Below are 14,551 nucleotides of genomic sequence, written 5' to 3'. Positions count from 1 at the left end.
TATATTATTTCACAGTGATGTGTGATCCTATTTTGATTAAGTGTTTCAAACCTTTGATGCATTTGTAGGGTTTACAAAACCAAATTTCAGGGCTGGGCGTGGTGGCTCACACGTGTAATCCTGGCACTTTGGGAGGCTGAAGCGGATCACTTGAGGCTAGTTCAAGACCACCCTGGCCAACATAGCAAAACCCTGCCTCTACAAAAAATACAAAAAAATTAGCGGGGTGTGGTGGCACATGCCTGTAATCCCAGCTACTTGGGAGGCTGAGGCACAAGAATCAACTGAGCCCAGGAGGCCATGGTTGCAGTGAGCCAAGATTGTGCCAATGCACTCCAGCCTGGGCAACACAGTGAGACTTTGTCTCCAAAAAAGAAAAAAAAAAAGAAAAATCTAATTTCAAAGAAAAATCTAATTTCAAATTCTAAAACTAAGTCTTTTTGACCTTGAACTAACTTCTGGATGTCAGGGACCCCAGAAGACCAAGAGAGACATATTAGGCTTATCTGGGATGTTAAAAACCATATGGGAAGTATTGTCACGTAGGAAATGGTGCTGATCTTTTTTGTTATATTTGTATGAGTCTCATTAATATATGTTCCAAAATTGTACAGATTTCTAAAAAAGAAACTATGTCCTCGTATATGTTATCAGTTATTAATTATGATTATTATGTTAAATTGTATGCTGCAGAAACAGCCAAATTTCCTGGTCAATTGAGTCTTTAACCATGGCTGTTCTAAGTCCTCTGTCATACACAGGCAATTATTGTTTTACTTTAATTCTTCTCAAAAAGTATCTTACAGGCCGGGCGCAGTGGCTCAGGCCTGTAATCCCAGCACTCTGTGAGGCCGAGGCAGGTGGATCACCTGAGGTCAGGAGTTCAAGACCAGCCTGGCCAATGTGGTGAAACCCCGTCTCCAGTAAAAATACAAAAATTAGCCAGGTGTGTGGCAGGTGCCTGTAATCCCAGCTACTCAGGAGGCTGAAGCAGGAAAATCACTTGAACCCAGGAGGCAGAAGTTGCAGTGAGCCGAGATTGTGTCATTGCACTCCTGCCTGGGCAACAAGAGGAAAACTCCGCCTCAAAAAAAAAAAAAAAAAAAAAAAAGTCTAATCCGAAATTCCTCATTTTCCGGGAAAGCCAACTTAAAAGGAGTCTATATGGTCAGTCACTAATCTTGCTGTACTTTATGCAAATAAAGTATAACACTAAAACTTATTTTGAGAATAAATTGGTCTTGCTATTATTAGTGTCTTTGGTAAAACTGGGAGACTGGAGAGGAAAAATGATGCTTCAGTTGCACATCTGTGTTTAGATTCTAGCCATGACCACTGTTTTTGGGTTTTTATTACTTGCCTACAGTTTGTACTGAATCTTGAATTCTATCTTGGCTACAGTAAGTCCCCAAAGCAGAAGCTGGGTTTCATTTTCCTCATGTTTTTAGTTGGCTCCCTAATTGGAAAAGGTTTTTTTTTTCATTCTGGCGTATACATTCTTGTTTTCATTATAATCCTTATGTGCATTATATTTCTACTATTTAAATTACTAATCTTCTTGTTTTACTTCCGAGAAAATGAAAATCATGGTATTCTGAAGACTAGAGATGATTGGACACGGAGACGCAGCTGTATAAATCAGTGACTTGATTCAGGTCTTCTTTTTGCCACTCTGTGAGGCCATCCTACTTCAGCTTTTGGACACACTGAAAATTCCTCACTGAACCATCTCCTTCCCCCTCCCCAACACAGAACACGCCTGTCCTAAAGTGAGCCTTCCTAGTGACGAGGGACACCCTGACACTCAGACTCTGATCAATGCTTTTAAAAAGAAAGATTTTGACCAAAAGGGAAAAATGAGAAAGAAAAGAAACTTTTCCTTGAGTAATGCAAACCCCCTTTAAATGACTGAGCCTAGAGAGGAACTGGAATGAGGGAGCAGTCATGTCCCACTCCCCACCTTGAGAAAAACTCATCCCCCGAAGCCACTGACCCTGTGGACTCAAGAGTAAGAGTCCAGAGACAGCTACACATCAACCTCACAATGCCATACACGGATGCCATCACTTACACCCTGTAATTTAATAACGCAGAGCCAATTACTGATCAATGTTATTTTCTAAACCAATGAGAATTCCTGAAAGATACCCTTTGTAATCACTCCTCCCCGATTTATCCTTTTGTCTTTAAACGCTTGAGCTTATCTGTTCTCTGGAGCACTTCCCGAGATAACTTGAGGCTCCCAGGCTGGTCCTCAACCTTGGCCCAAATAAAATCTCTACTTATATTAATTTTGCCTCAGTTTCTTCCTTTAGGACAACAGGTATAAATGAAGAAACGGAGGAACATTTACGAGGGTAAACGAATGAATAAATGAGTTATGAATTAAGAAATCTCCAGTATTACATTAACACTTTGAAAGAGGCTCAGAACCAGGGTGACATTGTCTCTTATCTCAATTATACCTAATGCCTGAAAGGGGGAAGCCATATATTTGCTGAGATCACGCCTGCTTTTGGAAATTGGCAAGACTGAATAGAAACCTGCAAACCTGACTGGTCTCACCCTGGGAGACATAATCATATAATATGATGAACTAATTATTAATGACCTAATGTAGTTCTAGTAACAAACTGGCCAGTAGTACCTTTTGAGTTGTATATTCTTTGGATATGAGGGAACTGTGTTTGAAGACGATGGGTGGCCAGCGGTACTGTGAAATACAGGTTTGATATTCATCATGTACTGTTTTCTGGCACATAACTCCTAAAATCTTTGGAATCTCCAAAATGATGTGTATTTTTGCATGCTCATGTGTTGACTAATGGCTAGCCACCCCTATGTAGCTTCAGGATGGGAGCTGGTCACTGGAATGACCAAAGTGGGCCTGTAAGGTTGGAATGTTTCAGCCCCACCCTCCAACCTCCGGGAGGGGAGAAGGGCTGAAGGTTAAGTTGATCACCAGTGGCCAATGGTATAATTAATCATGTCTACATAATGAAGCTTCCATAAAAACCCAAAAGGACTGAGTCCAGGGAGCTTCCGAATAGCTGAACACATGGAGGTTCCTGAAGAGTGGTGCTCCAGGAGAGGGCGCGGAAGCTCTGCACTCCATCCCACACGTTGCTCTGCGCATCTCATCTGTATCCTTTGTAGCAGCCTTTATAATAAGCTGGTAAATGTGTTTCTCTGAATTCCATGAGGGAGTTCTCTAGCAAATCAATTGAACCCAAGGAGTGGGTCACAGGAACCCTAATTAACAGCCAGTCAGTCAGAATCACCGGCAAAATAACCTAGGTCTTGTGATCAGCAGCAGAAATAAGGGACAAGTGGGGACTAAGTCCTCAACCTGTGGAATCTAATGCTATCTCTGGACAGATAGTGTCAGAATTAATTCAATTAGAGAACACCCAGCTGGTGTCCACTGCAGAATCGACTGCTTGGTTGCCGGTAGGGAGAGACCTCCACTCCCTTTCGTGACCAGTGGTCACAGAAACTTTCTGTGTAACTGTTGACTGAGGGAATAGAAAAAACACTTTGGGGCCGGGTGCCATGGCTCATGCTTGTAATCCCAGCCCTTTGGGAGGCTAAGGTGGGCAAATTCCTTAAGCCTAGGAGTTTGAGACCAGCCTGGGCAACATGGTGAAACCCCATCTCCACAAAAATTACACAAATTACCCGGGCTTGATGGCACACGACTGTAGCCCCAGCTACTTGGGAGGCTGAGGTGGGAGGATCGCTTGAACCCAAGAGGCAGAGGTTGCAGTGAGCCAAGATTTGTGCCACTGCACTCCAGCCTGGGTGACGGAGCAAGACTCTCTCTCAAACAAAAAACAAAAAACAAAAACAAAGAAAAAACACTTTGGTTGTTATTCCTATATTCTCACCTCCTTTAACAGATGAGGACACTGAGGCTGAGAAAAAAGGCACTAGGAGCCATGCAGCTGCTACCCAATCTGAGCTGGCTGTGAACCTAGGCGTCCTGAGCCCAGAGCCTGCCCCATCTAGCCCCTGCACTGGTGACCGCAGACTCTCTGCCTGCAGCCCACATGTAAAATAGGGATTTTTATATCACACCCATCACTCATCTGTACTTGTGTAAATGAAAAGTCATTTCCACAAAACAATATTTATACACACTTCCTCCAAACAATGAACCGTTTTTTCTTCTCTGTTTGATGAAGACAAAAGTGCTGAAGCTATTCAACTGATTGTGGCCCAGAAACAGTTACAAGCATGGACTAGGGGTTCAAGTCTCAGCTCTGCCACTTCCCTGCTGGGTGACCTTGGAGGAGGGACATCTCCTCTCTAGGCCTCAGTCTGAATTCAGGCTGAATTCAGGTGCACAAAGGGCTCCCAGCAGTGCTGGGCCCAGAGTGAGCAGACAGCTGAGGAAACCGAGGCTAAGGGGAGCTCCCCCGCCCAAGGCCAAGGTCACGTCTTTGCTCTGCTTCCCTGGCGAGCTTCTGGTCTAGGAGGAAACTCTAGCATCCAGCAAGCAGGAGGTAGAGTCTTGGGAAGATGAACTGCCCCAGGGCACATGGAGCCTGAAGAACTGCGCAGAAAGGAGCAAGGCTGAAGGCCTGCAGGCATATGGATGGCCTGATGACAGGTAAGCCCTCATGTTCATGTGGGGGTCCCCAATGCTGCTGGGAGAGCCCCCATGGGGAAATGGGCCATGACAATTTAGGTGCTGGGTATTCTGTAAAAGACTCTGAATTCCCCACCCCCTCAACCCTCCCTGCCATCCGCCAGGCCTGGGACACAGCTCAGACGTGGCACACCCACAAGATGGCTCAAGCCAACCAGCCCAGCCTCAGGGAGTATGCGGGGTTGGGCCCTAGACTGGGCCAGAGCCTTGAAAAGCCTGCTCCTTACCCTGGGGAAAGACACTCCTGCAGCCCCACACTTGACGAAGACCCTGCCTGCAGCCCCTGCTCCTTACCCTGGGGAAAGATGCTCCTGCAGCCCCACACGAGATGAAGACCCTGCCCTAAACCTGTCCTTGGGGCTCCTCTCTTCTGCCCCACTGTCTCCCCAGGCCCCCTTCCCACCTGGAGCCCTGCCCCAACCCAACACCGACTGTCCTTGGTTACTCATTACTGAGCCCTGCAGCTCGTGACCTTTACTCAACCATGTCATCACAGCCACAGCCATCCGGAGGCGGCCACTCCTCTTGTCACCATTTTCTAGATGAGGACAGGAAGAGACAATGAGGGAGGGGCTTGGCCAAGAATGGCTTGAGAGCCCAAGCTGGGAAGGCCTCTGCTCTACTGCCCCTGCCCCCACCCTTCTAGGTGTCGCCCTAACCCCCTGCCACATCTCTGCCCCCATCCTAACATGTGTCCCCTGGACTCATGCTTAGCTCAAGCCTTCACCTGGCCTGAAGTCCACCCTCCACCCCAGGCCAGCGGCCAACAGCCAGGACAGTGTCTGAGCTGGCTCCACCGACTGCAGACTCGTGCTTCTCAGCCCCGCGACCAACTGCAGACTCGCGGCTCCCAGCTCCCTGGTTGCCCCTCCCTACACGACAGAAGCAGCTCCCAGTGTGATGGTTGCAAGGGAAGGAGGGAGTGAAGTGTGTCTGTGTGTGGGGGCAGGATAACAATCCTCTCGACACACACTGACCAAGTCCCCTGCTGCACCATCCCCATGCGCAGGACAAGCGCATGGCCCCATCTCAGGGAGCGAACTCTGAGGTGGGAGAGATAAGGCCCTGAGGGCCAGACCTCCTGGGTTCAAATCCCAGCTCTGCCACTAACCAGGTGGGGGTCACTGGGCAGGTGACTTCACCCCTTAGGGACTGTTTCCTCATCTGTGCAAGGGGAGTAATCCCAGTTCCCACGTCCCAGGGTGCTGTAATGATTCAGCCAGCCTCCCTGAAGGAAGATGCAGAGCACACCTGGTGTGAAGGTGTGTGCTCGCTCTGCAGAGCCTCATACCGTCAGGATTTTCATTAGGTGGGTGAGGGCACTAGCGAATTCTCACTGTGCCCTAGGTCCTCTCCCTCATCAGCATATCACTGTATGCTGTCCCTGGCAGCGTATCACCCTTCCTGTTTTGTTTCTTTTTTTTTTTTTTTTTTTTTTTTGAGACAGGGTCTCACTGTGTCGCCCAGGCTGGAGTGGAGTGGTGAGAGCATAGCTCACTGCGGCCTTGAGCTCCTGAGCTCAAGTAATCCTCTTGCCTCAGCCTCCTGAGTAGCTGGGACTAAAGGTGCGTGCCACCACGCTTGGCTAATTTTTGTATTTTTTGTAGAGATGAGGTCTCCTCCCTATGTGGCCCAGGCTTGTCTTAAACTCCTGGGCTCAAGCAGTCCTCTCACCCTGGCCTCCCAAAGTGCTGGGATTACTGTCGTGAGCCACTGTGCCCGACTGCCCTTCCTCTTTTCTTCAAAGTGCAGATCCTCACCTGCAATTATTCTGCTAACCTACTCAGTAGTGGGTTTTCTGCCTGCCCCTGAAAGACAAGCTCCACCAGAAGAGAGGCTGTGTGGCTCCTGTCCAGCACCAGCACTAACAATGACAGTAACCATCAGGTGAACAATCACAGGACACTGACCCCGGGCCAAGTACTGGTCTACTCGTGTGAAAGGCAAAAGCTCACTTTTCCTCACCGCTACCCTTGAGGCTGATCCTCTTGTTCTCCTCATTTCACGGATATGGAAAGGAAGGTGTGGCGAGGCGGGGTAACTGGCTCAGGGTCACAAAATGTGAGATGGCTGAGCAGAGCTGTGGCCTGGGCACTCTGGCCTGGGCCCAAGGCCCCACAGGCACTTGCTGGCTGTCTGAGTGGTAAGTAGAGGAGTGAATGGCTCCTCACACCCGTTCCCGCCAGCCCAGCCCTCAGTATCTGCCTGGCTCAGGTGCCAGGCCTGGCCCACTCCCCAGCTCACCGTCTCGTAGTCTCGCAGCGCGGCCCGGAACTTGCCCAGTGCCATGTTGCTGGCAGCCCGGCGGTAATAACCCTTGATGTACTTCTTGTCCAGCTCGATGGCCCGCGTGGCGTCTCCCAGCGCGTAGCCATAGCACTCGGTGCGCAGGTAGGCCAGGCTGCGGTTGCCATAGTAGATGGCATTGCTGGGGTTCAGCTCGATGGCCTGGCTGTAGAACTTGATGGCGTTCTCGTAGTCCTTGGCTGCGGAGACAGAAGAAGAGGCATGAGGCAGTGCCCCAACCCTGCGAGGACAGGCCCTGGGCTGGGTGACGCCCAGTCTCCCTGTTCACAGATGGGGAAGCTGAGGGCTACCCTGAGCCCAGAGACATCTCTTCAGCCTGCCCCTCCTGCCTGTCCCAACCAACCTAGCTCAGGGCTCGTCCTCTCGGCCACAGTCTCCAGGACTCCACACACCCGCCCGCCCACCCCTCCAGCCCCAAGCTGTGCACTTGCAGCAGACTGAGGGAAGAGCACTCCGATAGCAAGAAGAGCAGGTGCAGAGGCCCAGAGGCAGTTGAGCCTTGTCTGAGGGCCAGTGAGAGCTGAGGCAGCTGGGTGGAGTGGGCAGGGGGAGGACAGATGAGGCAGGGAGGCTGGTGGGACAGATCCCTGGGCCCCGGGCAGCCACAGTGAGGTCTGGACACTGATGTTCTAAGTGTGGAGTGACAGGATGTGACATCTGGCCAAGGAGGAGAGGTCGGATTTTATTTGAGATGAGCTACAGCTGTACCCTGCACTTTACCTCGTGACCTGTGGAATCCTCATGTCTCCACGGGAGTACGGACCATCTGGTGCTCACTTTACAGACAAGCCATGGAGGTCTTGCTCAAGGTCAAATGCCCTGTCTGCACCTGCAGAGCCAGGCTTGATCCCTCCCTCGTGCCCATTTGACAGGCAGGAGAGCCAAGGCTTAAACAGCCTTAGAGGCTTGTCCCCACTGGGGGCCGTGATGTACCAGAGCCATGCAGGGCTTTAGTACACAGGCCCCCTTCACTGAACTCTCACAAGCCCAGGGAAACTGCATTAACCCCCATCTCCAAATCTGGGGACTGAAGCTCAGGGAAGAAAGGCCGGTGCTCAAGGTCACACAGCAGGTGACAAGTGGGCCTTCTTTTTTTTTTTCTTTGAGATGGAGTCTTGCTCTGTCGCCCAGGCTGGAGTGCAGTGGCACGATCTCCGCTCACTGCAAGCTCCGCCTCCCAGGTTCACACCATTCTCCGGCCTTAGCCCCCCGAGTAGCTGGGACTATAGGCGTCCGCCACCATACCCGGCTAATTTTTTATATTTTTAGTAGAGACGGGGTTTCACCGTGTTAGCCAGGATGGTCTCGATCTCCTGACCTCGTGATCCTCCTGCCTTGGCCTCCCAAAGTGCTGGGATTACAGGCGTGAGCCACCGCGCCTGGCCGACAAGTGGGCCTTCTGAGCCAGGCCAAGACCAAAAGTCTCCCACTCTCACGCCCCATGCCATGGTGACCTCTGGGCAGGAGCGTGGCACAGGGGTAAGCACAGAGGCAGGAGTAGGTGGCCTGGGCCCAGTCCCTAGCTCTGCCTCTTACTACCTGGGTATCCCTGGGCTACTGAGGAACCCCCTGTGGACTAGGGTTTCCTAGAGTCCTTCTACCAGCAGCCCTGAACAGAGTCCCCACCCTCACTCCCATTTTAATGTTCTTAACAGCACTCCAAGAGTCCTTCTACACACAGCCCTGCCCTCCCAGGGCTTACCATCCAGTGGAGGAGACAGATCCATCCCTAGACAGTGGTGCCCAGTGTTTAGGGTTGGGGCAGCTTAGAGGGGACACTGGGGCTGAGACCTGGAGGATGGGAGTCAGTTGGGTGAAGAGATGGAAGAAGAGAGTCCCAGGCTCCATGAGTGGCTCCAGAGGGAAAGGAAGGAGGGATGCAGAGAGAGATGAGGACTGACATTACAGAAGGGAGAAGCCGGGTCCTGGGGATGTGGCCAGCAACAATCTAACAACAATCCTCTTTGCCAGGCTAACTCCTGGCAATCTTTCAAATGCTCACATGTCCCCTCCTCCGGGAAGCCCTCCTTTACTCCCAGGCTGGGTCAGGCCCCCGACTGGGCTGCCCCAGCCCCTGGGCTCTCCTGTGCCAGCCCTGTCCACTCTCATCGTCACTGTTAAGTAATGAGTGTGTCCCTCCAGAGCTGTAAGCCCCAGGAGGGCAGGGCCCGGGACTTCCCAAAAACAAGCAAGGGCAGAACCGGGCAGCCCAGATCTGACCGACCCTCCCTGGAATGCCAGCACCTTCGAGGACTCCTTCAGGCCTCCTGGCTGTGGTCCAGAGGCCGCCTGGCCCGCGCTCCTGATGGGGCAGCTGTTACTCCACTGGCACAGGGAGGGGAGCCTGGAGTCTCAGGGCCTGCCACCCGGCTCTGCAGATCTCTAACTCGAGGCTGCAGGCAAACAGCCTCCTCTTTCTGAGCTCTGCCTCACTGGGTGGCCGTGAGGGTTTTACGAACTTGTGTAAGAAAACTGGCTGCAGCAAAAGAAGCAGGCAAAAGAAGTGAATGCGTGAATGACTAAATGAAGGGAGGAAGTGAAGGGAACAAGAGGAAATGGGAGGAGCCTGTACTCCACGGGTCGACCCACATGCCATATCCTGGCCCTGTTCTATGCGCTTTACAAACAGGACCATATTTAAGCCTCAAGACATTCCCCATTTTCGATGCAAGGAAACAGAGGCCCAGAGAGGTTAAGTCATTTGTCCAGGCGTCATCAAGCAGGTAGAGGAAGACACAGGGTTTGAACCCAGGCAGCCTGAGCTCTCAACCATGGCCTGCTTCCTCCCCACAAGCTCTTATACCTGGAGCCGCCTTAGGGGTTAAGCATAAGCCCCCACCCCCCATTTTACAGAAGCGGGGCACTGAGGCCCACAGAGAGGGGAAGACAGTTGAGACACTTCCCTTAGACTCAGACATGAGACGGGGGACGAGGCTCTGCCCCCAGGATTTCTGGAATAGGCCTGAACTTACAGAGCAACCAGCCACAGTTGAGGGGACAGTCCTCTGAGCCCTGGGACCTCTCTTCTCCCTGCTGGGGCCCCTCTTCTCCTCAACAGGGCCAGTACAGCTCTGGGAGGAACCTGAACATGGGAGCCAAGCACGTGGCGAGGAAGGGGATATCCGGGCCCTGCTGCTCACACACTCTGACCTTGGGCGAGTGGTTTCACTTCTCCGAGCCTTGCTTCCTTTATAAAACAAACAGGGCCATTCCTAGCCATCTCCCAGCCCCCGGGGAGGATTAAACCCCACAGCGTACCTGGCCACCACAAGGCTCAATTAAGGTGAGCTGTCATTATTCTTTTTTATTGTTATTCCCACAGCCCTGGAGCCTGGGGCTCTGTGCCTGCTACTGCCTGACAGACAGCAAGGGGCCTGGGCCAGCAGGGCCGTTCTCCTCCGTGCCAGCTCAGTGCCAGGCCCCTCTGGCTGCCTGCCCAGCCCCAGGACTCCTGAGAGCCTGGATCCCAGGTCCTGGGGGTCAACAGGCTCCTCCAATGGCTGCTGTGGCCCAGAATTCTGATGCGGCCTCAGCAGCAACCCCCATGCAGGCTGCTCCCATCCCAGGGAATTCCACCTTCCACCCCATCACCCAGCTGAGACAGCCTCATCCTGGACTCCTCTCCATCCCTCAGCCCCCAAAGCCCCGTAGTCACTTCACTTATTCTGCCAAGTCAGCCTCCTGAACATCTCTCAGATTCAGCCACTCCCTTCTCACCCTCCAGCCCCACCCAGCCCTGGTCTGGCCTCTCCTTCCCAGGTTCCTGGCTCAGCCTCCACCTGGCCTCGCAGCCTCTTGTCCTGCCCCTTCAGAGGGGTGTTCCTAAAACACAAACCTGACCCTGCCCTTTCCCTACTCAGAACCTCCCAGGGCTCCCCAGAGCCCCACCCCCCACCGCCACCCCACCCCAGAAAGCCCTGGCTCCTTCCCACAGCCCTGCGCAATCTGCTCCCCGCAAACTCATCATAACCTCCTAAAGCCTCCTACGCTGTGGCCCCACTTATGGCCTCCATGCCAGGCTCTGCTCACCTTTGGGCCTTTGCCACCTGTTTTTGTTTTTTTTTCCCTGCCTGGAGTACCATCCACCCTCTCTCCAGGCAGCCACTCTCTCTTCCTCCCTGAAACACTTCTTGAATCTATTTCTTTCCCTCCAGCCTGGCTGGCGATCACCACCCCTCACCTGTCCACTAATCTAGACTCCTTCCTGTCTTACCCTGGAGTCCAGTCTCTGCATGGCAGCCAGGGATCTTTTCTGAACACTAACTGAACCACAGCACCCTGCTCTTGAAACTTCCCATGGCATCGACCACCCCCAGGATGACACCCATATTCCCCAATCTGACTTCCAAGGTTCTACCTCTGGCCTCATCTCTCACTGGTCCTACCTCCCTTTCACGGCTCCCACCGGATCATACTTCTCCACACTTTGCTTCTGCTCCCGTTGGAGGCCAACTCTCTTCCAGGGCTCCAGATCCTTCCCACCTCCACCTTCTCCAGGGTTTTGCTGCTGCAAGTCTCCCCTCTCCCGTGCAGAATCAATTCTCCATCTCTATTGGACTCTACTCTCTTCCATCCTTACAAAAAATCCATCTTTCCCTGACACTGCATGTTCTCTCTTTTTTTTTTTTTTTCTTGAGACAGAGTCTGTTGCCCAGGCTGGAATGCAGTGGTGTGATCTTGGCTCACTGCAGCCTCTGCCTCCAAGGATCAAGTGATTCTCCTGCCTCAGCCTCCCAAGTAGCTGGGACTACAGGTGTGTGCCACCACACCCGACTAATTTTTTTAGCAGAGACGACGTTTCACCATGTTGGCCAGGTTGGTCTCGAACTCCTGTGCACGTTCTCGTCTTACCACCCTCCCCCATTTCTCCACTCCCCTTCAGAACTAATACTCCTAACACTTAACATTTGCTGTCTCCACTTCCTCCCCTCCCATTCACTCTTCAGCACCTCCTGGCTGCATCACCCCCATCACTCCCCAATAACTGCTCCTGTCAACATCACTACCAGCATCCATGGAGCCAAAGCCAATGGCCAGTGCTTGCCTTGGCAGCATCGGACTAAAGGCACCAGCTCCTTGTTCTAGAAGCGCTGTCTTCTCTCAGCCTTCCCGACACCTTTCCTGGCTTCTTTTCCACCTCACTAAGTGCTCCTCCTTAGCCTCACCCTCTTCCATTTGGGTTCTGTCCTAAGTCCCCCCTCTAGACCCTCTTACTAGATGATCTCATCCATTCCCAACCATAGTTTGATCACGCCCAAATTCTTCTCCAGTCCAGACTGGCCCATTTACTTACTCAATGTGTCTTCTTGTAGGGCCGGGCGTGGTGGCTCATGCCTGTAATCCCAGCACTTTGAGAGGCCGAGATGGGCGGATCACCTGCGGTCAGAGGTTCGACACCAGCCTGGCCAACATGGCGAAACCCCGTCTCTACTAAAAGTACAAAAATTAGCTGGGCATGGTGGTGTGCATCTATAATCCCAGCTACTCGGGAGGCTGAGGCAGGAGAATCGCTTGAACCAGGCAGGCGGAGGTTGCAGTGAGCCGAGATTGAGCCATTGCACTCTAGCCTGGGCAACAAGAGCAAAACTCCCGTCTCAAAAAAAAAAAAAAAAAAAAAAAAATTCCAAACTGGTCTTTGCAATGACTCAGGGAGACCCTGCACGATCTGGCCTCTGTCCTAATCTCATCTTGTTATTGGTCTCCCCCTAAGTAGCCAAAGCCCCAGCCATGCCAGTATCCTTTCATTCCCCATCCCAGGGCCTTTGCACAGGCTGCTTTACCTCCCTGGAACACTCCTCTCCAGTTCTCCCTCTGTGAGTTTCAGCTTAAACGCCTCCTGCTCAGTAAGGCCTTCCCCCACTACCCTATCTAAAGTAGCCTCCAACCCTTATTCTCTACTTCATCACACTGCTGGTTTGCTTTCAAAGCACTCATCACAATTTAAGTATTTTACTTATTTACATGGTTTTTTTTTTTTTTCATGTCTGGTTCACCTGCAAAATTACAAGCTAAGGACAGGACCACATCTGTCTCATTCACTGCTATATCCCCAAAGTCAAGCACAGTCCTTGGCACATAACAGGTACTCAATAAATATTTGTTGAATTAATGAATGAATGGGTGCCCCACACTTGACTCTCAATATTCTAAGTGATACTATTCTTAGGGATCCCCACCCCTACTCCCAAGGCCCCCACCATCACATTCCTTTTCCTCGGGTCAGCCCAAATCTCCTACTTCCTTGTTCCCCCCATCTAATGATCCATTCCCCACCCCCACGATTGCCTTCTCTATTGGGACTGTGCCTCCTCTACCCCCGACTTGGCGGCACCCACCCCAGGACTCCCCATTTGGTAGCGCCATCAATCACTCCCCCACCACATGTCACTGCCTGGTAGCGCCCTCTACAGGCCTCACGTTTGGTAGCGCCCTCATTCCAGTCCCCCTCTCGCCCCACAATTGGTGGCGCCCTCCTCAGTCTCTCCACTGAGTAGCACCCGCTCCGCACGCCACTCCTAGGTATCACTCTCCGAAGCCCCCTATGTCGCCCCTTGGCAGCGCCATCCTGGGCCTCCCCACGCCCGGTCACTTGGTAGTGTCTGCCCCGCGCCCAGGCTGCAGCTCCGCGTTGCTATGGTTCCGCGCGGGCCCGGCACCCCTCAGCCTGGGCCACTGTCCACCCTCCCTGCCAGGCGGGCGCACCTTTGAAGTAGTCATTGGCCTGAGTCTTGAGCTCCTCTGCCCGCTTCAGAGCTCCATCAGCCAGGGGTTCGTCCCGGGGGGGCTCAGCACACTCAGTCCTCTCGCCCTCCGCCATCGCCATGCCGCAAAGCGACCCCTACCCTGGCAACGGCCGCCAGCGGCACCCGGCCGAACCGTCGCGAAGGAGCGCCGGGTGGCCGCCGCCGCTGCCGCACAAGTGTCGTAAAGCGCGGGCCCTGAAGGCGCCCTTCACGCGCCTGCGCAGGTCCCTTTCGCCATAGAGCGCGCGGAGGACAAGGTGACCAGAGGTTCCCCAGACGGTACCCCTGGTAGAGAGAGCCAATAGGGAATGAGAGAAGGGGCGCGCGGGGAAACAGACCTGGTGTGGCCTCTCCTCCCAAAGTTACCGTGTTCCAAGGCTGTAAAAAGTTTCTCGGTTCTGAAAGTGGGATTTCCCCGCTGTCCTCTAGGGTTGGGGGGTGGGTTGTGAATGTCGCTGGCGGGTGTGGCTGTTTTGCAAGGCAGCGCCATGCCCTACGCGGAGCCGGACCCGGGCGTCGAGCCCTATTGTCGACTACCTGTGTGACCTTGAACAAATCTTCCCTTCCTCTCTAGGGTCTCAGTTACCCATCTCTGAAAAATGAGTGGTTTCTCAAGCCAAAAAGGGTCCAACCTTGAGGGTCAGTGTTTGAGTTTTTAACTGAAGGCACTCTGGATTTCAAGTCCTGAGCAGGGCTTAGAAGTGTGTTGCACCATCTCCTTTCTTCCTGTGTTCAGCTTCCCAAATCCTGAATCTTCAAATAAACTCTCCTGTTTGTGTTTTTACAGATTCTCTTGTCTGAGATCACAGCATTGATTGCATGCACTCTGCCTCCCTCCAGTTTACCCTTC

General features: G+C 52.6%; 1 protein-coding gene across 1 annotated transcript in view; it reads right to left on the bottom strand.

Moving 5' to 3' along the window:
* The window catches only part of PPP5C (protein phosphatase 5 catalytic subunit), a 43,644-nt gene extending 29,590 nt beyond the window's left edge, over positions 1 to 14,054 (bottom strand). Inside the window, exons 1-2 of the mRNA XM_004061018.4 lie at positions 13,661 to 14,054; positions 6,896 to 7,137 (exon numbers count right to left, since the gene is read on the bottom strand). Coding sequence (XP_004061066.1) covers positions 6,896 to 7,137; positions 13,661 to 13,781 — 363 coding nt within the window. The 5' untranslated portion in view covers positions 13,782 to 14,054. The remainder of the gene's footprint in view (positions 1 to 6,895; positions 7,138 to 13,660) is intronic.
* Positions 14,055 to 14,551: the final 497 nt, after the last annotated feature.

The sequence above is a fragment of the Gorilla gorilla genome, chromosome 20, assembly GCF_029281585.2.
Source record: "Gorilla gorilla gorilla isolate KB3781 chromosome 20, NHGRI_mGorGor1-v2.1_pri, whole genome shotgun sequence".
Lineage (NCBI taxonomy): Eukaryota > Metazoa > Chordata > Mammalia > Primates > Hominidae > Gorilla > Gorilla gorilla.
The sequence above is the reverse complement of the archived record's forward strand: the minus strand, read 5'-3'. Positions and strand labels throughout refer to the sequence as shown.